The sequence below is a fragment of the Trichosurus vulpecula genome, chromosome 5, assembly GCF_011100635.1.
Source record: "Trichosurus vulpecula isolate mTriVul1 chromosome 5, mTriVul1.pri, whole genome shotgun sequence".
NCBI lineage: Eukaryota > Metazoa > Chordata > Mammalia > Diprotodontia > Phalangeridae > Trichosurus > Trichosurus vulpecula.
Window position 1 is genome coordinate 261,749,330 of NC_050577.1, and position 25,617 is coordinate 261,774,946.

Here is a 25,617-nt window from a genome sequence, read left to right on the forward strand (position 1 = left end):
CTGAAATTGTTGCTCTGTTGTTGCAACCACCTGCAAGACCCACAGACAGCTCCCACACTAGTGCTACAGACCTGTGTTTTTGACATCTAAGTTGTCTTGAGCTGGACAATTGTCTCACTCCAAATTTTTTTTGGCTGTACTATTCCAAAATTCAGTTTGAGAAATCAATTCAAAGGCATATTGAGGGGGGATGTTAGAAGAGCTCAGCTGCAAATCTTCATCACTCTGTCATCTTGGCTCCATCCACCCCATTTTACTCATTTATTCCCTAATACCTGTAGGATCATGGGAAATAGGCCATTGGACTTTTTTTTTCACTAAAGCCATGGCAGATGTGATGACAGCATTTCATCAACATTATTCAAAATATAAAGAACAGTATGGAACCATGATATATTGGTAGCAGCAAAACCCATTCCAGTCCATTTGTCTGGCAGTGAAAAGATGAGGGACTAAAACAGGTGATCAATGATTCTTACTGATTCTAACATAAGAATCTGGTTCATGTTAAGAATGCATTCATCCCTTTGAATGCAAAAAGATGTCATTTAGAGGAAATCCAAAAGAAAACAGATATAACATTTTATTTCTTTTTCTCACTTTTATTTTATCTAGAGTCTAGAGTTTGTAAGCCACAGCTCTGTGTACTATAGATAGATAGATAGATAGAAAGACCGATAGATAAAATTTAAATATAACTAGTTTCCTTTGTAATCCTATGTATTTCGTTGATGCATTTACATATATTATTCTGAGAATTGGTACACAGGTTTCACTAGACTGCCACAGGCATCCAGGACATGCAAAAAAATGTTAATAACTCCTGATATAGATTGATCTGTTTGCCTATATGATAAAATCTGTCATAATTTATCTAATCACAAAAATACTTTTAACAGTTGGTTCTTTTCCTTTAAAAAAGAGGAAAGGAAGGGGGGAAAGAAAGAAATAAAGGAAGGAAGGAAGAAGGAAGGAAAGAAAGAAGGAAAGAAAGAAAGAAAGAAAGAAAAAAAGAAAGAAAGAAAGAGAGAGAGAAAGAAAGGGAGGGAGGGAGCAAAGGAAGGAAGGAAGGAAGGAAGGAAGGAAGGAAGGAAGGAAGGAAGGAAGGAAGGCAGGCAGGAAGGAAGGAAGGAAAGAAGGCAGGCAGGAAGGAAGGAAGGAAAGAAGGTGGGAGGGAGGTATTTGGAAACAGGTTATTTTGTATACTATGCAAAGCCTACCTAGGATTTCAGATAAAAAGCACAACTCATCATCTTTTAAAAAAAATCAATTTTTTTTTAATTTTCAGCATTCACTTTTATAAGATTTGAAGTTCTAAATTCCCTTCCTTTCCCCTTTGTCCAAGACATCATGCAATCTGATATAAGCCATACACGTACAACCACACATTTCCACATTAGTCATTTTGTGAAAGAAGAATCAGAACAAAAGGGGAAAACCAAGAGAAAGAAAGAAAAGAATTAAAAAGAGAAAATAGTATGCTTCTATCTGCATTCAGACTCCAAAGTTCTTTTTTTCTGGATGTGGATAACATTTTCCATCATGAGTCTTTTGGAATTGACTCAGATTATTTCATTGCTGAGAATAGGGAAGTCTATCAAGGTCAGCCTTCACACAATGTTGATGTTACTGTGTACAGTGTTCTCCTGGTTCTGCTCAGTTCACTCAGCATCAGATCATGCAAATTTTCCTAAATTCTGCCTGCTCATAATTTCTTATGGAGCAATAGTATTCCATTACCTTCATATACCACAATTTGTTCAGTCATTTCCCAACTGATGGGCATCCCCTCAATTTCTAATTCTTGGCCACCATAAAGAGAGCTGTCATCAATATTTTTGTAGATGCAGATCCTTTTCCCATTTTTGTGATCTCTTTGGGATATAGACCTAGTAGTATTGTTACTAGATCAAAAGATATGCCCTGTTTGATTGCCTTTTGGGCATAGTTCCAGATTGCTCTCGAGAATGGTTGGATCAGTTCACAACTCCACAAACAATTCATTAGCATTCCAATTTTCCCACATCTCCAACTTTTATCATTTTCCTGTTTTATCATGTTAGCCAATCTGATAGGTGTGAGGTCATACCTTAGAGCTGTTTTAATTTTCATTTCTCTAATCAATAGTGATTTAGGGTCATTTTCATATGACTATAAATAGCTTTCATTTCTTCATCTGAAAACTTCCTGTTCATATCCTTTGACTATTTATCGATTGGGAATGGCTTGTATTCTTATAAATTTGACTTACTTCTCTATGTATTTTAGAGATTTTAGCTCTGTGCACCATAGGAAGAGAATCATGTGTATTACATAGGTGCAGATGTCAATGACCTTTTGTTTTTTCCTTCCTTCTGAGTGGCAGACTCTTCTACCCTTATACCTCCTGACTGACACTGGATAAAATATTCCTTGTGTCTTACAAGAATCTTTTTTTCTTTATTGTTTAGAAGTACATTCATTGCAGGAATGAGTAGACTCTAACATGTGCCCAACAAATAATTACATGGGAGAAGTAGCATAAACAGAGGGATGTATAGCCAGAAAAGGTGGCAAACTGGCCATGTAACTTAGAGACAGCCATATGGTTCCTTGGTGCTTATATAAATTCAAGAACTCCAGAGAAAGGTTCCCACATGTTGGATAGGCATCCAGTAAACAAGATATTTGTACAAGAAATAATAGATGGATTTCAAACTGCACTAGCGGAGGGAATGCCCACATTAGTGAGATCACAGATCCATCAATACATCAAAGCTGTTTCTATGTCTATGGAATACTTGTTTCTGTCTTGCCACAAATTTTTCATTTTCCATTAATAAAGGAAGAGTAGTGAACTATTCTTTGAGTATTTTGAACTTCTCTTGTCATGGGAAGATTAGTTTCCACATTATTCAAGCCCAGCTGTTACTTGGCACTGGCAAAATCACTAATGTAGCATAGTCTCTGCAAAACTGCCTATGTTCTCTTTGAACTGGAGATAAATCCCTCAGTGTTCCCTCATTCTTCTGACTAACTCTTGCTTGTTTGCAACTTGGTTTAACAAATTATTTGGGTACAAAAAAATTAATTTCACAAGTACAAAATGGGGGAGGTGTGAATAGGTAGTAGTTTATCTTTAAAAAGAAAAGATATGTGGGTTTTAAGCAAGTCTCACTCAGTTTTACTTAGCAGTGTGATGGGGCTGCCCCAAAAGTAAGTTTGCACTTGATCTGTATTGAGAGCAATACACCTCAGTAATGGGGAAGGGGGTGGGGGAGAGCAGGGTTACAATCTCATTATACTAGACCCTGTGAGATTGTATGGAGAGTAGCGTGTTCATTTCTGGATACTATGGTTTAAGAAGGACATAGAAAGGATGGAGAGCATCCAGAGGAAAGCAGCCAGGATAGTGAAAGCCCTTGATTTTATGTCATACAAGGAACAAAGGAAGTATGTTCTGGAGAAGAGGAGACTTGGGATAGGTGATAACTCTATCCTGATATCTGAAGAGTTAATATAAGGAAGGGAGCTTAAGCTTGCTCCAGAGGGCAAAACTAGTAGCAATGAACAGAAGTTACAAAGAAACCAGTTGAGGCTTGTTCTTAGGAAAAATGAAAATAAACAAAATATTTCATAACAACTAGAGCTATCCAAGATTAGAATGGGCTATCTTAAGAACTGATGAGTTCCTTGACCTTGGAAGCCTTCAGTAGGATGACAATGTTTCAGGTACATTTTGGTGAAAATCCATTTTTTGTGTGGTTTGAATGAGAGAGTCACAAAGATCCTTCCAATTCTCAAATTCTGAGATTCTACTATATTTTTTCTTTGTGCTGGGAATAAGGGGATCAATCCATCAAGATTAAACTTAAATGTCTATATAACAAATGATCTATAAAAAAATCAATGGAATCTTAGCATTCTTCAAACATTTAAGAATTTCATGAACAGTAACATAACATATCTCCTAATGATATAAACAAACTATATTACTGTTGCTGGAGAATCAGAAAATTTTATTCCCTCTGTCTTTCAAGTTGCATAGAATTGATGAAGACAAAATGTCCTTATGTGTGTGTTACCTTCTACTGTAGGTCATTTGGGGCTTTGCAAGCTACATAAGGCAGAGAAATGTCACCATGTGTCCACTCAGTAAGAGAGGAGGCAAGTAGTGGAATTAATCATTAGTGTGAAGCAAAAGTATAGCAAAAATCACTGTATGTGATTTGATGTGGGAATACAAAGAGGGGGAGAGTGTACAAATCATAGGAAAAAGCAGGGATTTCAGACCAGATTGTTCACACAGGGTTAGAAATTATGCTGAAGAGAGGCTGTTTTCCAGGGTCTGAAGCCAGGTAATAGTAGTGACTGAAAGGCTTTAGCCTACTCAGAACATTTGCCAATAGAAGCTTCTTTTGTATGAAATCAAGTTCCTTTGAATTATTAAATGTCCAATATTGCCAGCTCTCAGGACCTGTACCTTCACCCCTAATCCCATTCTAAAAATTTTTTTCAGAGTTTTCTGATACTTCTGCTAGTATTATCATCATACAAATATAATTTGATGTAGAGGCAGTATAATGTAATGGACAGAACATGTGTGACATAGAGTCAAGAAGATATAGGTTTAAATCCCTCCTCCGAGAGTAGCTTTGTGACCATGGATGACTCACTTAATATTTCAGTCTCAGACATCTCAGAATATAAAGAGGTTATGATCTGTATCAATGGTGGGAGTGCCAACACTGAGGGTTCCCTAAACCAAAGAAATCACACATTGATGTATGTGACTATGTTAAATCTCTGATCTTCATCATATAAATTTTCCCAAACCCTGAGTCTGATAGATTCTTTACTGGCTTCAAGAAACCTAATGTTTCCAACACTGTTACCCAGATTCCATAGACAGTATGCCCCATTCCACTCACCCTTTCCCCCCATACTATAACATACCATGTGTTGGGTTTCTTAACTAGATGGGGTCTCGCATCCCTCCCATTTCTCAAACTATGTGATTCAGTAATCTGAAGAGCTGGTACTGCCAATGTCAGCAGACTGACAGCAAAATGTAATAAGGAGATTGGAGCTCCTTAGTGATCATTTAGAGGAATCAGAAAAAAGGTAAATTAATGTCAGATATTAGGCATAAATAAGGTAATATATCCCTATACTCCTGGCTTTTGATCTAGTATTACAATGTTATAAAGCAAATTTTCACTAGTACAAATGCAAATGATTCTCTGCAGCTGGGGAGGAGGCAAGTATATCAAAAATCCATTGGAATAAAATAGCTATTAAACAAAATTACATGCTTCACTTATTATAACATTTAGGCTACAGTTTTCATTCACTGCCATTGGTTGTTTCCCACCATTATCATCATCATCATCATCATCATCATCATCATCACCATCATCATCATTATATCTGACATTTATATAGTACTTAAAGGTACGCAAAGTGCTTCCGAATATCATCTTATTTAATCCTCACAACAATCGTGTAAGGTAGGTACTATTATTATCCCTGTTTCACGCCCAAGGAAATAGCCTGAGAGGTTAAGCGAATTGCCCAGGGACACAAAGCTAGTAAGTTTCTGGGACAAGATGCAGACATAGGAATTCCTAGCTCTATTCATTGGGCCACCAAACTACTCCTCTTTCAAGGACCTGTGATTTCATCAGTCTCATATTCCCCTCCTGGGTGGCAACTCTTCCATGCCTTAGGAGAAAGTCTTTGCGAGTTTCTGTGGCCAAGGAAAAATAGTCACCTTCCCAGTGATAAGATTATTTGATGAATTCTCAGAGGGTAAACACAAACTCTGTCACTGAGCTTACCTTGAAACCTTTCCAACTTCTAGGACATGCTTATGCTCTGCTGACACAGCCTTCAACAACCCAGGGTCACCTCCACCCCAGCATAAGGCATCAGCACAGGACTTTAGTGGAGAAACACTGCCAATATGCTGTACTCCACTGTATTAGTATGTGAATAAATAGTGCTTGCTACATTTCTTTTAGAATTTTGTGAGGGAAACAGATGGTTGTACTAGTAAATAAGGTGGAAGTTTTTGACCAGCCATTACCTTCAAATATAACATGTACACATGACAGAACTCCAAAGAACAGTTTTTTTTTATTATATCTATACTGATTTTCTACCAAAAAAAAGTATATATATATATATATATATATATATATATATATATATATCAAGTTGAAAGAAAGCTTAATAGACCTAAAATGACGGGCATGAGAAGATAAGTCTAAGAACGAATAGAATTCCAATTAAGTTCCTCCATTTAGCTTTTAATGTCCTTCACATGCTGTGCCCTATCTACCTTTCTAGTCACATTACAGATTGTTGTTGTGTGTTTGTCCTTCTTTCTCAAAGAGGACCATGACATCGGGGAAATGAGGACATGACTTGCAGTTGACATTGATTCGAGTGAGGGAGGGCTGACATTATAGATTACCTCTCCTTTTTGCAATTTATGGTTCACCCAAACTAAACTTCTTGCTGCTTTTCACCTAGGACATTCCATCTCCGGTCGCTGAACCTTTCAACTGCCTTTTCCCATGCCTAGAAAATGATCTCTTCTAACCTCTTTCTCTTAGATTTCTTTGTTTCATTCAAGATTCTTCTCAAGTGATAGCTTCTACATGAAGCACTCACCTCATCCTCCCAGCTGCTTTGACCATTCCTTCCTCCCCCCCAAAAAAAATACCTTATTTAATTTTAGATTTACTTATTTATTTATTGAGGGATTCCTTGCTCGTAATATCCACACAGTTCTGTTTGTAGCTAGCACACTGACTACATATCAAGAGACAAAAGAGAGCAGAGAATCCTGGAAGAGATCTGTAATTATTCAAAGGAATTTATAATGTCCATCCACAGAGAGGAGACCAAGTGGATGAAGAATGTTTATTGCCGAAATTTAAACATGTATTTCTCTAGACATCCTATAGAACTTGATCAACAGTGAATAGATAGGTTGAGAGAGAGAGTTACCTATGCAAAGACACATATCTACATTTTTAAAATACATTTACAAACATATATACTTGAAACATATTGGTGTTGTTCAGTCATTACACTCACATCTTTCTCTTTGTGAGAGCATTTATTTTTATTTTTTGTTCTTTGCTTGTTTGGGTTTTTTTTTGGGGGGGGGGCGGTGGGACAAATATACTGGAGTGGTTTGCCATTTCCTTCTCCATTTAACAGATTAGGAAATTAAGGCAAACAGGGTTAAATGACTTTCCCAGGGAAACATAGGTGGTAAGTGTTTGAGCTAAATTTGAAATTAGGTCTTTTTGACTCCAGGATCAGTGTTCTATCCACTGTACAACCTCATTGCCCATGTGAAAGATAATCTCTCCCTCTCTCTCTCTCTCACTTTCTCTGTCTCTCTCTCTCTCTCTCTCTCTCTCTCTCTCTCTCTCTGTCTCTCTCTGTCTCTCTCTCTCTCTCTCTCTCTCTCTCTCTGTTTCTCTCTCTGTCTGTATATTGTGTTGGTAAGCAAAATGGGCTCCTTAGCACTTAGTTCAACCAAGTGCCCTTGAGTAGTTGGCCTTTGTCTCCTTTGATTAATTCAGTGTATTTCACTGATCCTTACTAGGTGCTAAGCCCCAGGCCCAAACCCCTAGTAGGTGTGGAACCTATGTGGGTGTGGATTGGTGACTGGGGTGGGGCCCAAGGTGGGGCTGGTTAAGGGGAGGTGCTAATTCCAGAGCCATGCCCTATTAGGTGTTTGCCTAACCTATGTGGATGTGAACCTCCCAGGGTCCTAAGGGGAGGGGCTCACTCAAAGAGACAATGTAGCAGCCTAAGTTCTGGTCATTCAGACGACGTTTGATGATGTCTGAAGCCCTGTAAGAAGGAAGGACAGAGCCATTTGTGCAGGGCTCTCGAGATGTTGTCGATGAGGAGACTCCTGATAGCTGTAGCTAAGGAGCCCTCCAGCTTGTAAACCCAGATGCTGAGACTTTGTTGAACTCTGGTAACTATGTATTGGGATTTGAATCAGACAAGGTCTGTCTGTTGATGTTTGTAATTTGTTCGTATTTTGTTCTGAAGTTCAGGGTGCTGGCTTTCCCCTGAACTAAGTGAATGATATTTGTATGCTGAATTAAAGTAAGCTTGTCAACCCCTTCGCGTAGCTTTCTTTAATTAAGCACATCAAAAGAACCTGTGCTGTTGGCAGCTTTCTGGGTGCTGGCTGTGGGTGGATCTTACACCCCCACAGAAGCTGCTAGCCGGATTGTTGAAACATGTATATATATATATGTGTGTGTGTGTGTGTGTGTGTGTGTGTGTGTGTGTGTATGTGTGTGTGTGTGTCTTAGTGTGTGTATACACAGATACTTTATATGCATGCACACTAATATGTATATATACATGTACATGTATATGTGTGTATATGTATATATACTGCATACGTATATACACATGTCATCTTGTGAATGCATGTATATACTTATACATATGTGTGAATGTGTACATATCTATGTAATGTATGTTTTACATACATGTATATCTGCATTGTGTATGTGTATATAAATTTTATATATCGTATTGTATATATGCATACATACTTTAGATAAAGAGATTGCTATAAATAGATATAGATATGTATTTAGGAATAGATAAATATATCTTATTTAGACAGCACATAGGGACAACTAGCAATTCCATGAGTTGAATGGGAGAAGGAAAGCCTTTAGAGGAAGAATGATTGTTTAGAGGAACTTGCAAAACTTTTATGCTAATGTCAAGTTTTATATGAAAGTAAAGGCCCATCTTTTCAATAACAACATTCTACTCACCTTACTATATGGTAATGAGAGAAGGAACCTTGCTGAATCTGAACTAAAAATTGGTGTCTCTCTCTCTCTCTCTCTCACACACACACACACACACACACACACACACACATACACACACACACACAGAAAAAACAAACAATAGAGTGGCTCATTGAGGTTTGGAGCCTATGTCATCAAGAATTATATAATAGGAGACAAAGATGGGTTTTTCACATGCTTGTATTGGTAATTAAGTTTGGACTTTTTTATTCTTTTCCCTTTTGCAGCATTGAAGTAACCAAGTGCTTTTGATGAGTCTGCCCTTTGTTTCTTTGATTAAATACAGGAGTCTTTGATAACCTGCTTAATAAACAAGAAAGCCTATTTCGCATAGGTTTGAGTCACATGTTTGTGATGGCTTAGAAGCATCACATGGATTTGAGTCGCATGGTTGTGTTGCCCTTTGACCCTTAACAGGGTATATAAAGTCAGAGGTTAGCATTTTGTTTGGGGATCTCATTCACTGGAAGAGCTTCCTGTGATTTGACCAGATGAGACTCTGGGTAGCCACTGGAGCTCCCCAGCTTTGAGCACCCAGATGTTGTTGCCTCTCTCTCTTTGGCAATGATGTAATTCTTTGGTCCAGCAGCTAAAGGCCCGTCTACTGGTAACTGTGTGTGTTTGCTCTGTTTATATTGTCTCTGCTTGTAATTTCTGTTTGTATTTTCTCCGAAGTTCGGGGTGCTGGCTTTTCCCCCTGAACTAAGTGAATGACATATGTTTGTTTGATTAAAGTGAGATTGTTAAACCCTTAAGGTTGCTCTCCTTAGAAAAGAAGATCGAAGAACCTGTGCTGGCAGCTCTTTCTGTGTCCTGGTGTTGCTGGTCTTACACAGCCACGGTAGTGGCAAGCCACATTGTTGTTACAATGGTGAATGCCTCTAGGACTTTGGTTTGACCCACTTGTGGTGATCTTTCAGGACAACATGGAGGACAATTGCACAAGGGGTTGTTATCTGTATCTGTTCCATTTCACATCTATTTACTGTCCTTCTAGTGTCATCTGCAAATACTCTGGGGAAAATTGTGATTCATCATGGCATAGTAATAGAATACTGGATTTGGTTGCAGGGGACTTAGATTTAAATCTTTGTTCTGATGCTATTAGCTTTTGGTCTTTAACCTCTATTAGACTCTATTGTCTCAACTGCAAAATGGAGACTATTTTACTTGTAGTACCTACCTCATACAGTCTTTCGAGTAAGGCATTCTGCCATATAAATTTAAGACTATATAAATATGAATTATCATGATTAATTAGGGGTTGAACTATATGACCTTGAGATTACTGTCCACACAGCTATTGCCTTCTTCAAAAGGTTGTCCAGCCATACTGCTATCATCTTATTATCTAAAAGTTGATTTTTGTTTTACTTTGGAAGGGCATGGAAAATATTTGGCAGAATTTTGCCTTTCCTGATGGATTTTAGAGAAAACATGGAATAATTTTTTAACCTACTTCCAGTCCATGGGTTGTATATGAAGAGGGCAATCTATAATCAAAGAGGAATGATTCATCCTGAAAATTTCTACTGAAGATTCCCCTAATTGGTCTGTTGAGCAAGAAAAGTAAATGACTGAGAGGTTTGTAATGGGAGATAATGATGAGTTCTTTAATTGGTTGTTGAACCAGAACTCAGTGGATTTTCAAAAGTAGGAACATAGCCCTCTATCTTCCTCATTCCTTTTTTTGGCTATGTAGCATAAGACTACTTAGATCTGGTTCCAAGAAGAGGATGGGGGAAGAGGAGTATTGCCTATATTTCTTTCCTGACTTTAAGTCGATAATCAACCATTGGTTAATTTGATAAAGAAGAAAAAAGAAAAAAATAAATAAAATACTTAAATAACCCCATTTTAGAAGAGAAAATGAATAAGCTATCATCGAACTTCCCAAGAAAAAATCCCCAGGACCAGAAGGATTCACAAGTGAATTCTACCAAACATTTAAAGAACAATTCATTCCAATAATATATAAGCTATTTAGAAAAATAGGCAAAGGAGTCCTACCAAATTGCTTTTATGACACAAATATGGTGTTGACATCTAATCATGGAAGAGCAAAAACAGAAAAAGAAAACTATAGCCCTATTTCTTTGTTGAATATTAATGCAAAAAGTTGAAATAAAATACTAGCAAAGAGATTACAACAGTAATATCACAGAGATCATACACTATGACCAGAAGGAATTTATGCCAGAAATATAAGGCTCCTTCAATGCTAGAAACCCTATCTACATAATTAACCATAGCTATAATAAAACCAACAGAAATCATATGAATCCCTGTAACTCTCTCTCTCTCTCTCTCTCTCTCTCTCTCTCTCTCTCTCTGACACAATACAATACTGATTCCTATTGAAAACACTGGAAAGCTTAGGGGTAAATGAAACTTTCCTTCAAATGATAAATAGTATCTATCTAAAACCATCGGCAAGCATTGTCTGTAATGGGGATAAGCTAAAAGCCTTTCAATTAGATGAGGGGTAAAGCAAGGGGAGATATTACCAACAAAGTCCAACAACAAGAAAAAGAAAGAGAAATCCCATTTAAAACAACTGTAGACAATTTAAAATACTTTGGAATTTATCTACCAAGACAAATCCAGGAATTACATGAACACAATTACAAAATACTGGTCACAAAGTATAGATCCAAATAATTGGAGAAATATTAATTGCTCATTGGTAGGCTAAGCTAATACAATAAAAATGACATTTCTATCTAAATTATTTCACTAATTCAGTCCCATACTAATCAGACTATCAAAAATATTTAATAAAGCAAGAAAAAGTGATAGCAACATATGCCTGGATGAACAAAACATTGAGAATACCAAGGGAATCAATGGAGGAAAAAAAAACATGTGAAGGAAGGTAGCCTAGTAGTATCAGATCTCAAACTATCTTGCAAAGTGGTAATCATCAAAACAATCTGGTACTGGAATCTGGTACTGGCTAAGAAATAGAATAGTGTATTAGTGAAACAGATTATATATACAATACACAGTAGTAAATGACCATAGCAATCCAGTGTTTGACAAAATAAAAAAATCTAAGATTTTGGGATAAGAACTCACTATTTGACAAAAAACTGCTGGGAAAATTGTAAACCAGTTTTGAAGAAACTAGGTATAGACCAACATTTACACCATATACCAAGATAAGGTCAAAGTGGGTACATGATTTAGATATAAATTATGACATTTTAAGCAAATTAAAAGAAGCATATTAAATTTAACTGTCAGATATATGGATGGGGGGCAGAATTATGACCAAATAAAAGATAGAGAGAATCACAGGATGTTAAATGAATAATTTTGATTACATTAAATCATAAAGTTTTGCACAAACAAAACCAAAGCAGCCAAGATTAGAAAGAAAGCAAAAAAAAAAATACTGGGGGGTGGGGAGGAAGAAGAATTATAGCAATTCTTTCTGATAAAGGCCTAACTTTCCAAATACAGAGAGAAGAGAGTAAAATTCAAAAGACTATGAGTCATTCTCTGTTAATAAATGCTTGAGGGATATGAACAGTCAGTTTACCTAGAGTCATATAAAAAATGAAAAGATGTTCTAAATCACTACTGTTTTGAGTGAAGCAAATTAAAACAATTCCACGGTGTGGCCTCCCACATCAGATTGACTAATATGAGAAAACAAAAAATTACTCATTTTGGAGGCAATGTGACAATTGAGACATTAATGCACTATTGATGGTATTGTGAATTGATCTAACCATTCTGGAGAACATTTTGGCATATATTTCCAAAGGGTGTAAAAGTTGACATACGTTTTTACCCAGCAATACCACTATGTAGTCTGCGTCCCAAAGGGATAAGAAGAAAAGGACCTATATGTGCAAAAAATATTCACAACAGTTCTTTTTGTGATGGCAGAGGATTGGAAGTGGAGGGATTGTCCATCAATTGGGGAACTGCTGACCAAGGTGTGAGTATGATGTAATACAATTGTACTATAAGAAATGATAAGCAGAATGGTTTCAGAAGAAAACTGGAAAGTCTTATATGAAATGATGCAAAGTGAAGTGACAAGAACTAGGAGAACATTTGTACACAATAAAAGCATGATGATCAAAAGTGAATGACTTAGATTTTTTGATCAATATGATGATCCAAGACAGTTCTGAAGGAATTATGATGAAAACTGTAATCTATCTCCAGAGAAGGAATTGATGTCTTCTGAATGCAGATTGAAGCATAACTTTTTCAACTGGGGATCATTCCCAATGGTGAAGCTGAATCCTAGAATTTATGGTATTGTTTATGCTCCATATGAGATTATCATGACATTGCACCTCTTCAATATGTTACATTTTTCTTGTTTCATATATATGTATATATATATATATATATATATGTATATATATATATATTTCTGCTTTTTATCCATATCAGTCTTCTCCTCTAGCATTGTCTTTGTCAGGTTCCCTTCAAAAAATTATGAATAGGTTGTTAGTAATGGTCTTAAAGTTATTTAAGTGATTTAAAATTCTTCTGGAAAAACTTTAGGATCTTGCTACTAAGGGATGAAATTTGGTAGGGGCAACTACTCCTACTGATCAATTCAGGAACTATGACAGGAAGCCCTGGAAAATCATCATGCCCTACCTTCAACTTTTATAAAAATTGATGAGATTGTCTTTAAAGCTTGATAGGTCCAGGGCATTGAGGCTTGAACTGTGGCTGTAACTACCTACCTGGTCAGCTAACTATAGCATAAAAGCTCAGTTTATAAGTTGTGACGACTCCTCAGGTTTGAGAGGCTTCCCACTGTCATATGAGTCAACCCAATGTTACATCCAGGTAAAATCCTACAGGGAATTGGAGATCATGGTAAGGTCAATGCTGGATTCTTAATGAGTCTCCTTCCCATTCTATTCTTGAATAATTTTTTTTGTTAATGTTGTAAGATCTCCAAGTCCCTCATTTCCTTCCAATAGCAGCCTAATACATTTTACCAGCCTGAATTGAACTCAGGTCTGAAAAAAATGCTTTATACATCTGTCCTCTCAGTGTAGCTACCCAAATCTTCCTCCTCTTTCTTTTTGAATTACTTGTCCATACATTTTATTTCTTTCTCTTTTTTCTTCCTTCCTTTCTTTTTCTTTCTTCCCTCCTTTCCTTCCTTCCTTCCTTCTTTTTCTTTCTGTCTGTCTTTCTTCCTTCCTTCCTTCCTTCTTTCCTTCCTTCTTTTCTTTCTTGATTCTTCCTTTCATGCTTGCATCTCATGACACAGTCAGGACAAAACAATGCAATGCCTAGCTCAATGTTTGGCATATACTAAATGTTTAATACATAGTTATTATTTGATGTTAATTAAAACATCCTAGGTCCATAAGGCATAACGAACTGTGAGAATTTGTTGTTCTGGAGCTTTCTCCAATGAAGAGAAGCTCTCATGGCTTGTAATTACGGGCACTTGAAACTATATGGGAGAACACCTGTGAAGAACAGGGCAATTCATATGTAAGTAAACTAGAAGAGTCTCTAGGATTTTAGGGGTGTAACTGAAAGTTCCTTGTATCCCCTAAGCATCCCTATAAGTTAGTCCCATAGTTAATATCTACATCTTCTATTAGTCATCTTTTAGATTGATTCCTAATGTCTCCAGGAGTCATCTTTTGAAATGTGAATTTCCTAGGAGTGGTAATATTAAACTATTATAATCCATTTGGTAAAATAATCTATGAGTTACCTATCAAAGTCCTTAGGGAATGAAGTGTCAACAGGATTAGATGAGGTTTAACAAAAAGAAAGAGAGAAGAGGCAGATCCAAAGCAGGAGAAACTAGTGTCATGGGGTTTGGAGTATTGGAAGGGGCACCAGGCATCAGCATGAAAATAGTCTGTGCCTGATGACGGAGCAGGAGGCTGAAAGAAGGTGACTTTGGGGGCTAATGATAGGGTGTTCAGGAAGAACTAGCACTTCAGATGTAAAATCTTTCTGAGTCCTTTTCAGTGCTGTTAATCCACCTTTGGTAACCACCAGGTCCTCAACTCTCACCTGTGGTTCCAAGAAGTTGTAGCATGTTTATCAGAGAAGCTAACCAGGTTGAGGGTAACTTACAGGCTTCAGACCCATTAGTAAGTAAGGGGGATGTCTACCCCAAGCATGTAGAACTTTCCCAGGAAGAATGGGAAGATGAGAACAATTTGTTCCAATGGTCATGAAAGTGACTGAAGCGGGTTCTACGGAGTGCTTAGAACTTCATCAAACATCAAAGATGCCAAGGTCATCCACTGCATCCCAGGTCACCAACAGTCTTCCTGAATTTCATCTTGCCATTTGGGCTTCAGTGACTCTGGAAGAGAGAGTGAAGCTGATAACTTTATTTCATTCTGCCTCACTTAAATCTGATTCATTTGGAAGTCAAGACATCACCCCATGATGCCATTGGAACTCTTCAAAAGGAAGGATTAATAACAACAACAAATTAAATTTACCATAAATCATTCTTTCAAAATAATTCTTCCTACCTCCAGGAGTCTTCTTTTAAAATGTAAATTTGTAGGAGTAGTAGCACATTATAATCCATTTGCTATTTAGTGTGAATTAATGTTTCAGTTACCTATGTAGGTCCTTAGGGAATGAAGTGCCAACAGGATATAATGAAGTTTAACCAAAGAAAGAGAGAAGACACAGGATCCAAGCAGGTGAAACTAGTGTCACGGTGTTTGAAGTGTTGGAAGGGCAAGGCCACCATGGGTGAGTATGAAAACACTCTTTGCCCAATGACAGAGAGCAGGAGGCTGAAGGAAGGGCACTTAGGAGGTTAAAGATAAACTCTGTCTACTGTATTATTCTATCCAGACCAGTAAACTGTAGATAACTTCAGTAAATGGAGAAAATCTGAGCTCCCCTGGCAAGAGGCCCTTTCAAAACCAATCAAAAATACTTCCTAACAACTGTGTGCATTGAAATAGTCATACTTCCATTTGTTTTATCTTTTCTAATTCTACTGCAATCATTGAATTTAGGCCCTCATCAACCCCTGAAGAGACTGTTACAATAGCCTCCTCAACCAACATTTCTGTACATTCTAATCTATACTTCATAATGCTGCCAGATTAATCTTCCACATGCAACAGTTTTGTTAATGCCACTCCTCAACTCAAAACCCTTTGGTGATTTCCTTTTGCTTCCTGAACAAAATCTAAAATACTTAACTTGCCATTCAAAACCTTACTTGTCTGGTGATTCCCTACCTGTATTTTGCACATTCTCCTGAAATAAATGTTCTAGTCAAGTGCAGTCCCATATGGGTACATATTTCATGCTTTTTCCCTCCCCACCTTTGTTCAGGATCTCCTCACATCTAAACTAGGTTCTCCTTAGCCCTTCTCTGTTGAAATTCTTTCCATCAAGACTTAGTCAATAAGCCCTTTGTTAAGCTTTGGGAATACAAATACTAACAGAAAGAAAAACAAACCCCAGCCCTCAAGAAGCTTACATTCTATTGGAGGAGGGTAATACATAACACATGGGGAAGGGAGAGGGAGAGATGAAGGTGTCTAGTGAGGGACCATTGAAGAGAAATCTTAGAGCGTAGCCTAAAAAGAATGGCTGGCCAGGCAGCCTTTATTAAATAGAGATTCTGAGAGGAGCATCCAAACAGAAGGAGAAGGTCCAGGGGTAGAGGCTACTTGAAATGTCTAAACCCAGGACTAGAGAGAGCTTCAGCTTGAAGAAGCTTCTGGAGGATGGTAGAAAAAGTTGGAAGTGAAACCTGGAGAGAAGTGAGAGCCACTTGAAATTCTCTTCATCATGAAGCGTTTCCAAGTCTTCGAGTTGAAAACACTGTGTTTCCCATCCTCCCCTCCTCACTCCTTTCTCGTGATTTCCTTAACATCATTCTGGTATTTTTGTAGGCATTGTTTGCCTCTATCACATGGTAAGTCCCAAGAGGTCATGGACCTTGTCTTCATAACACTTTGCTCTGCACATAAAGGAAATTACTAGAATTACTGTTGCCAGGAAACAGATGATACATGTTTCCTGCCCGTAAAGAGCTTATAAAACAAGTTAAGGAGACAGGAAAAAGATATACATGGATGAATTAGAATTTCGTAAGACAAACTTAGGAATAAAACTATATTTGTTATAAATTAAAGTACTGTAGTTTAGAAGATGTTTCAGGGTCATCAGAATGGACATGATATTTTATTTGTGATGTGATCATCCTTTATAATACAGTAATAGTAGGCACAGAGTAATCTAAGATATAGCTAATGGTGTTTATGCATTGCTTTAAGATTGGTGAAGTGTGTATATTTGAGAAGTATGTGTGTATACACATGTACACATACTTTTCAAACCTTAAAGATTTGTGTGTATATATAACATGTGTATACACACAAATATATTCACAAACATATATTTGGGTGTTTATATATTTGTATATATTTTAATATATTTGTTGAACCCAGAATTCTTGCTATACTATAAAAGACTGGGGATGGTAGAGCTCCAGAACAAGCTTCTCTTGCTGGATAGTAGACATGTGATCCTGAGTGTGCCTCAGTGTCATCATCTGTAAATGAGAATAAGAATGGCAACTGCATCAAAGGAATGCTATTAGGATTAAATCAATATATCTATATATGTATGTGTATATATACATATAGAGAGAGATGTATATATATATATGTGTGTGTGTGTGTGCATGTAAATATACACACATATATAATATTTATATATATACATATGTGTGTATGTGTGTATACATGCATACACACATACACACAACAGCCAGGTGGCACAGTGGATAGAACGTTGGGCTTGGAATCAGGAAGATTCATCTTCCTGAGTTCAAATCTGGCCTCAGATTCTTACTAGCTATGTGATCCTGGGCAAGTCACTTTAACTCTGTTTGCCTTAGTTTCTTCATCTGTAAAATGAGCTAGCAAAGGAAATGGCAAACCACTCCAGTATCTTTGCCATGACAAAACCAAATGAGTTCACAAAGATAAGACTCAAATAAAACAATCGAACAGCAATGTATGTATATATGTGTATAATATGTGTATAATTTTATATTTTTGTGTTTATGTAGATGTGTACATATGTATGTGCTTATATGTTTGCATGTGTCTATATATGTGTATATGTGTGTGTTATATGTATATATATATACACATGTGTATACATACTTATTTGATGGTATCAAGGTCCTTGTAATGTGCGTGCCCTTCTTATTTTCATTTACAGGTGATGGGACTGAGGCATGCTCAGGGTCTCATAGATACTCTCTAGGTAAATTGTTCTGGAGCTCTACCTTAGACTACTATTGTATAAAGAATGCGGAGTTCAGAGTCAGAAGACCTAGGTTCATGTCTCAGCTTTACCACTAGGAGGCTACATGAGCATGGGCAAGGGAAAGTTCAGGTCATGTATATGTAAGATGAGATGATTAAATTAGACCATCTCTGAAGTCCTTCTCATTTCCAAAATGTATGATTATTTTTTTAGTGCTAAAAGTATGATTTGTGAACATGAGTTTGTTCACAGAGAAACACATAGATTCATTTAGTGAGATTTAGCACGAATTCCAAACCAACGTATGATGGTGAGGGACAGAGGTGGAGCAAGCTGAATTTTTTAATGGGTTAGGTGGTTAGGTGGTACAGTGGATAGAAAACAGAGCCTGAATCGGAAGACCTGAGTTCCAATTTAGCCTTTGTTACTTGCTAGTTGTGTGACTCTGCAGAAGTTGCTTACCCTTCAGTTGGCTTCCTTTCCTCATTTGTAAAATGAAGATAATTATAACATATATTTCCCAGGATTGTTTTGAAAATCCGTGATGATAATGTTTGTGAAGCACTTAGTGCAGTACTGGGCACACAGTGCTATATAAATGTTATAAGTGCTACTTAAATTTTAATTGTTATTAACCATTTAGTTCAATAAATATTCATTAGCAGCTAATATGTATCAAGAATAGAGATAAATATGCATAATGGATAGAGAGATGGGCCTGAAATCAAGAAAACTGGATTCAAATTCTGTTTCTGACACTTATTACCTGTGTGATCCTGAGCAAGTCACAGAACCACTACTCGTTCAGGAATTCCTTAGAATTTCTCTACTAAGGAATAGCAATGCTACAATACAGATGGGATTTGAACTCAGGTTCTCTGACTTCAAAGTCAGTCCCTCAGCAGGATGTTTTATTTTCTTACTCCTTTACCTTTCAGTTAATGTAACCGTAGAAGTGTGGTCTGTTGCAGAATATGATTTTTGAAAGTCTCAAACCTTCATCAAGGATGCCCTTGAGGCATGCATAGGTTATTTTCATAAAGATTCTGTAGAGCTGGAAAAGTAGGAAGTAGTTATTGAAATGATATTATGAGTCAGTACTTATTGACACCCTCTCAGTTATCTTCTGTGAGGGAAAAAGGTGGATAATAACATCTGTGATGTTTTCTAAGACTTTGACATTCTCTCTTTCAAATACATCGTCAATTGATCCCTCAACACCCACCAAAATTGTATCCCCACTAGCATAGATCTCTTTTTTTCAGGAAATAGAGACAATATGTAATTTGTACATTTCAGAATCGTTTATTTTCAGAGTACTCCTATGAAAACTGGATACAAGCTGGAGTCCAACAGCACTCCTTAAAATAGAAACCCAGTTTATATTGTCCAGGCACTTTAAGTACTGTCCTGTCAGATATCAGAGAAGAGCATGCATTCACCCTTCAGGAAAGACAATTGTAAATTCATTTCAGTCATTGCTTGTAATTGAGTTTAACATCTAAAAAATCCTTCAGCTGACCTCCTGTCTATCTTTGTTTTTCTTTTAATACAATTGCTCAGGACAAAAATAGTACATGTAAATGACTGAGAATGACAGCAAATATTTCCTGGCTGTAGTTGCGGGTAGGGAGGGAGGAGAGGAGTTTTTGTTGTTTTAAAAATCAGAAACAAACAAAAACAAAAGAAAGTATCAAAGCCATCTGTTTGGGGGACATTAGAACTCACAGGTAAATAATTGAAACTGCTTAAGTGGTCTTTTTTTACACACACAAAGAAAAATTTGGAGGCACACAGCACAAATAGATCACATATGGAAACTAATTAAAACCCTGTCAAAGTAAGCTTGTCATCTCTTACACTGCAGTAAGTGAACAAAAAAATAGGACAAGATTGTTTGCAAAATGGGCACAATGGTTGGCTTTGAAATCTGACAAATATTTGAGAAGAAATCACCTCAGTAACCAGAACTGCTTATCTTGGGAGTTTTTGCTTATTTTGATCAGGCATTAACCCAAATTTGGAAGAATTTAGCTAGAGTTTACTCCAGTTCTATGTCACAGAAAATTTGAAATGTTCTGACACTTAGCTTTTGAACATTAATTCACATTAAAAACATTATCCTAGCTCCTAGCACAGTAAATTTTTGCACATAAAATCATAGATTAATAGATATAAGAGGCAGAAGCAATCTATTCCAACTCTGTTTTCAAGATGAGATACTTGAATGGTTTGCCATCTCCTTGCCCAGCTTATTTTACAGATGAGGAAACTGAGGCAAACAGGCTAAGTGACTAGCCCAGGGTCACACAGCTAGTGAGTGTCTAAGGCTGGATTTGAACTAGAGTACTCCTAACTCTATTATGGGTGCTCCATCCACTGTACCACCTAGTTACCCCAGTGTATGAGATGTTCATAGAAGACTGGTACTTCTGGCATGTGGGTTTGCCAAGCCCTTTTCAGGGCTGTTCATTTATCTTTGGTGTCTACCTGTCATCCAACTCTCACTTAGGGCTCCAAGAAGCTGTAGCATGCACAGTGGTTGCATCCAGGTCAAAATTTTCTTGGCAGATAGGCTAAACCAGGTTGAACGAAACTGACAGGTCTTAAAACATTTGGTGACTTAAGGGGATATCTACCCCAAACATGTGAAAACTTACCTAGTGGAAGGGGTAGATGAGAACATTTTGTTCCAGCAGCCATGAAGGCAGATGAACCCAGTGCTGGGGAGCACTTAGAGCTTGGTCAAATATAAAAAATATAAAGGTCATCCACTGTATCCAAGTCCATCACCAGTCATCTTGACTTTTGTCTTGCCACAGGACATCCATGACTCTGGAAGAGGGAGGCTGACAACTTTGCACAACTCTGCCTCACTTAAATACAATTCCCATTGCAAGTCAAGACATCACCCCATGATGCCATTGGTCCTCTTCGAAAATGAAGGACCAAGTTTCAGCCATAAGAGAAGAAAAAAAAATTGAAGAAATTAGAATAGGCAAATAAAAAACTAAGTTATCATTCTTTGCAGTCAGCCTGATGATATACTTAGAGAATCCTAGAAAATCAAGTAAAAAAGCTACTTGAAATAATAAACAACTTTAGCTTTGGGAGTCTACTTGGAAAAACAAACCCAGGGACTATATGAACACAATTACAAAATACATTTCACACAAAAAAGGCAGATCGAAATAATTGGAAAAACATCAGTTGCTCATGGGTAGGCCAAGTTAGTATATTAAAAATAACAATTCTACCTAAATTAATTTACTTATTCAGTGCCATACCAATCAAACTACAAAAAAAAAAATATTTTATAGAGCCAGAAAAATAATATCAAAATTCATCTGGAAGAACAAAAGTTCCAGAATATCAAAGGAATTAATGCAAAGAAATGCTAGGGAAGATGGCCTAACCATACCAGATCTTAAATTGTATTATAAAGCAGCTATCATCAAAACCACTTGATAATGGCTAAGAAAAAAAGGGGCAGATCAGTGGAATAGGGTAGGTACAAATGACACAGAAGTCAATGGTTATAGCAATCTACTGTTTGATAAACCCAAATACCCCAGCTAATGGGATAATAAGTCACTGTTCAACAAAAAAAACTGCTGGAGAAACTGGAAAATAGTATGGCAGAAACTAGGCATAGACCAACATCCGACACAGTATATACCAGAATAAAGTCCAAATGGGTACACAATCTAGGTACAAAGCTGATAATATAAAAATGGAAAAAAGAATAGTTTATCTGTCAGATTTATGGAGAATGGAGGAATTTATGACCAAACAAGAGAAAGAGAACATTATGAAATGCAAAATGGATATTTTTATGACATTAAATTGAAAAGTTTTTGCACAAACAAAGCCAATGCAATCAAGATCAGGAGGGAAGCAGAAAACTGGGAAAGAATTTTCACAGCTAGTGTCTCTGATAAAGGCCTCATTTCTAAAATATAGAGACAACTGAGTCAAATTTACAAGAGCACAAGTCATTCCCCAATTGATAAATGGTCAAAGGATATGAACAGGCAGTTTTCAGAGGAAGAAAGTAAAGCTATCTGTAGTCATATGAAAAAATGCTCTAAATCACTATTGATTAGAGAGATGCAAATCAACACAACTCTGAGTTACCACATCACACTTACCAGACTGGATACCATGACAAAATAGGAAAATGACAAATATTGGGAAAGATGTGGGAAAGTTGGAACACTAAATCATTATTCGTGGAGCTGTAGAGCTGGAGATCCAACCATTCTGGAGAGCAATTTGGATCTATGTCCAAAGGGCTATAAAAATGTGCACATCTTTTGACCCAATAATATCACTTCTAGGGCTATATCCCAAAGAGATCATAAAAATGGGAAAAGGACCCACTTGTACATAAATATTTATAGCCACCCTTTTTGTGATGGCCAAGAACTGGAAATCGAGGGAATTTCCATCAATTGGGGAAGGGCTGAAGAAGTTGTGGTATATGAATGTAATGGAATACTATTGTGCTGTAAGAAATTGTGAGGAAGAGGACTTCAGGAAAACCTGAAGAGGCTTATATGAACTGATGCTGAGTGAAGTGAGCAGAACCAGTAGAACATTGTACACAGTAACAGGCACAGTGTGAGAGGACTGATTTTGATAGATTTAGCCCTTCTCAAAAATGCAAGGACCTAAAATGTTTCCAAAGGACTCATGATGAAAAATGCCATCCACATCCAGAGAAAGAACTGTGGAGTCAGAATGCAGAGCAAAGCAGAGTCTTTTCTCTTTCATTTTGCTTTCTTTCTCATGGCTTCTCCCATTCATTATAGTTCTTCTATGCAGTGTGACTAGTGTGAAATTGCATTTAATAGGAATGTGTAGAGACCCTATCAGATCGCATGCCATCTTGCGGAGAGAGGGTGGAGGGAGGGGGAGAAAATTCAAAAACTTTTGGAAGTGAATGTTGAAAACTGAAAGTAAATAAATTAAATTAAAAAAAAGAAAATGAAGGACTAACAATACCAACAACAACAATAAAAAACAACAGACAGGAAAATTAAGGCCTGAATCTTCATTTAAAGTGCAGGGATACTCTCGTCCCTCCGCTTTCTCCTGTTGTCGCCGCCATCATGGACACCGGCCGTGTGCAGCCAATCAAGCTGGCTCAGGTCACCAAGGTACTGGGCAGGACCGGTTCTCAGGGCCAGTGCACCCAGGTGCGCGTGGAGTTCATGGACGACACAAGCCGGTCCATCATCCGCAACGTGAAGGGCCCCGTGCGGGAGGGTGACGTGCTCACCCTGCTGGAGTCGGAACGTGAGGCCCGAAGGCTGCGGTGAGACCGACTGGTGGAGGCCCCTAGGCTGCTGGTCGTGGAAGGACTGCTAAGGGATGTGTAAAATAAAGAGTTTTGTCTAAAAAAAAAATAAAATAAAGTGCAGGGATTTATTAAACCAATCTTGTCATATTAAAATTGGTTTAAAAAGATTTTATAGTTAAATCTTCCTTTGATGCTATACTGGAGCATAATGGTGAACAGTAAGTCCCTGTAGTCTACACACAAGTTATAGCAATTCCTACTAAACTAAAAAGAACTCAAGCAAAGGAGTGTACACTTGTTGTCTAAGGAAAACATTAGGAACACAGCCTGACTTAATTCAGAGATGATTAGTACTAAATATTTGGCCATGAGGTGAGTTTTTTCTCTCTCTAGAAACTCATGAAAATTGTCTAAAAAGGTGTTAAAGCATTCCATTCTTCACTGCCGGAAGAAGGACCCAAATGAAATTCTTCAAGATTGAAGGAATTCATCTGGCAGAAATGTTTTTGCTACAATAGACCTGCATTCTGATAGCATCTTTGAAAAAGGGATTTGTGTTTCTGAGTTTGGAGAATTTCAAGGGCACTTAGACATTGGTGCAGGTGGAGACAGACAGTGAGGGGAACTGAATTGAAGTGACCACCAAGTTAATGCTTTCTACAGCACCATTGGTTGTCCTTGGAGAAGGTTTCTCAGTTACCTTTCCAGTTGGTATAAAGTCTATGGCTGTATGTATTACCTAACGTATTAATGGGAGATGTCTCAAGCTTCAACACTGTTCAGATATATTTACAATTTGATTCATAGCTGCCAAAGATTTGTTAAATATGACCAGGAGAAGACAGTGAGGAAGAAGTAAGAATCCTTTTAGAAGTCTTCTTAGTTACCCAACTGCTCGTGCCTTCCCTTGCTAACTACCTTGTATTTAGCTTCTGCGTATCAATTTGATAAATATTCTCCATACAATTATTCTATTTACACATGGGCATTTTTATCCTGTCTCCTTATGTGGGATACAATATCCCTTGAGAGTATTTTTTAATGTTTTTTGTATCCCTGAAACTTAGCAGAGTGCATGGAACATAGCATGTGCATAATAAATGTGTGTTGATATTTTTAGTTAATTGTTTAAGTGACTTGCCTAAGGTCACTCAGCTAGTAGCAGTGCTTGGATGGAAACACAGTTGCTCCAATTCTAAGCCCAGTTTTTATTTTCCATTTTATTCTTCTGTTTGAAGCTTCATGAACGCTTCCTAAATAGGTTAGCTAACATTTATAATGTCTACGATTTTCATTTTTCTGTTCCTTTTAGAATTTGTTTTATTGACATCTTTTATTTTTATAGCAGTCATTCAATCCTGATTATGAAAATTAAAAGAAAAATTCTGATTCAGTGACCGTATCTGACAGTTAGGTAGTAAATAGTTATGCCCTTGTAGTGGTTCATTTCTCTACCTGGAAGTGAGAAGATATGTTTTATTATGTGCCACTTTAATCACTTTTAAAATTTATTCAGGATTCCACTTCTTTTTCATAATCTATTCACTAAAAGTTGAAGGAATCATTCACTCAACCACCACCACAACCACCAACAAAATTGAGGAAAGCTTTTGTTAGAGGCATTGGACTCAGCCCAGGGGAATTAAATACAAATATTAAAATAATCCCTACTCTCAAGGAGTTCATTATCTACTGAGGGCAATGATATATGTAAGTGTAATCTTAAAGATGATCAAATTAGGCTTCTGGTCTGATGAACCAGATTTTAATTTTCAGATTCATAGTAATTCTTCCTGTAGAAATAGAGTTGTGAAACATATGGATGACACAGATTATGCACCCAGTTAGGGAGAGAAACCTGTCTAATAATAATCTGGGGCCAGGGTGAGGGGTGGAGTTGGGATCTCAGCTCTGCACTAGGAAAGATTGCTGTCTCCTGGGGTGCTGCCAGAACTGTACCATGTCTTCAATCTGTGAACTAAAGCGATTCAAAGAAATATAAGGACAAGGTCAACCACAGGTATTCCTGAGTGATAAGATTGGTTCAGTCGGATTTAGTATTTAACAGAATAAAAAGAAATGCATTGAAATGGATGCTAATTGCACCTGGCTGAAATAAGGCAAAGAAAAGAAGACTGACTGTTATATATATATGTGTCAGTACATGTGTATGTGTTTCCTCAG

At 37.2% G+C, this 25,617-nt stretch overlaps 1 protein-coding gene across 1 annotated transcript; it reads left to right on the forward strand.

Moving 5' to 3' along the window:
- The first annotated feature begins 23,242 nt into the window (after nucleotides 1-23,242).
- LOC118852078 (40S ribosomal protein S28-like) lies at nucleotides 23,243-23,530 on the forward strand. The gene has a single exon (XM_036761722.1). The coding sequence runs from the start codon at nucleotides 23,243-23,245 to the stop codon at nucleotides 23,450-23,452; it is 210 nt and encodes a 69-aa protein (XP_036617617.1). The 3' UTR covers nucleotides 23,453-23,530.
- The last annotated feature ends 2,087 nt before the right edge of the window (nucleotides 23,531-25,617 follow it).

What these genes read in the sequence shown, in the direction of transcription:
- LOC118852078 (XM_036761722.1), top strand. Translation starts at nt 23,243, where the DNA reads ATGGACACCGGCCGTGTGCAGCCAATCAAGCTGGCTCAGGTCACCAAG.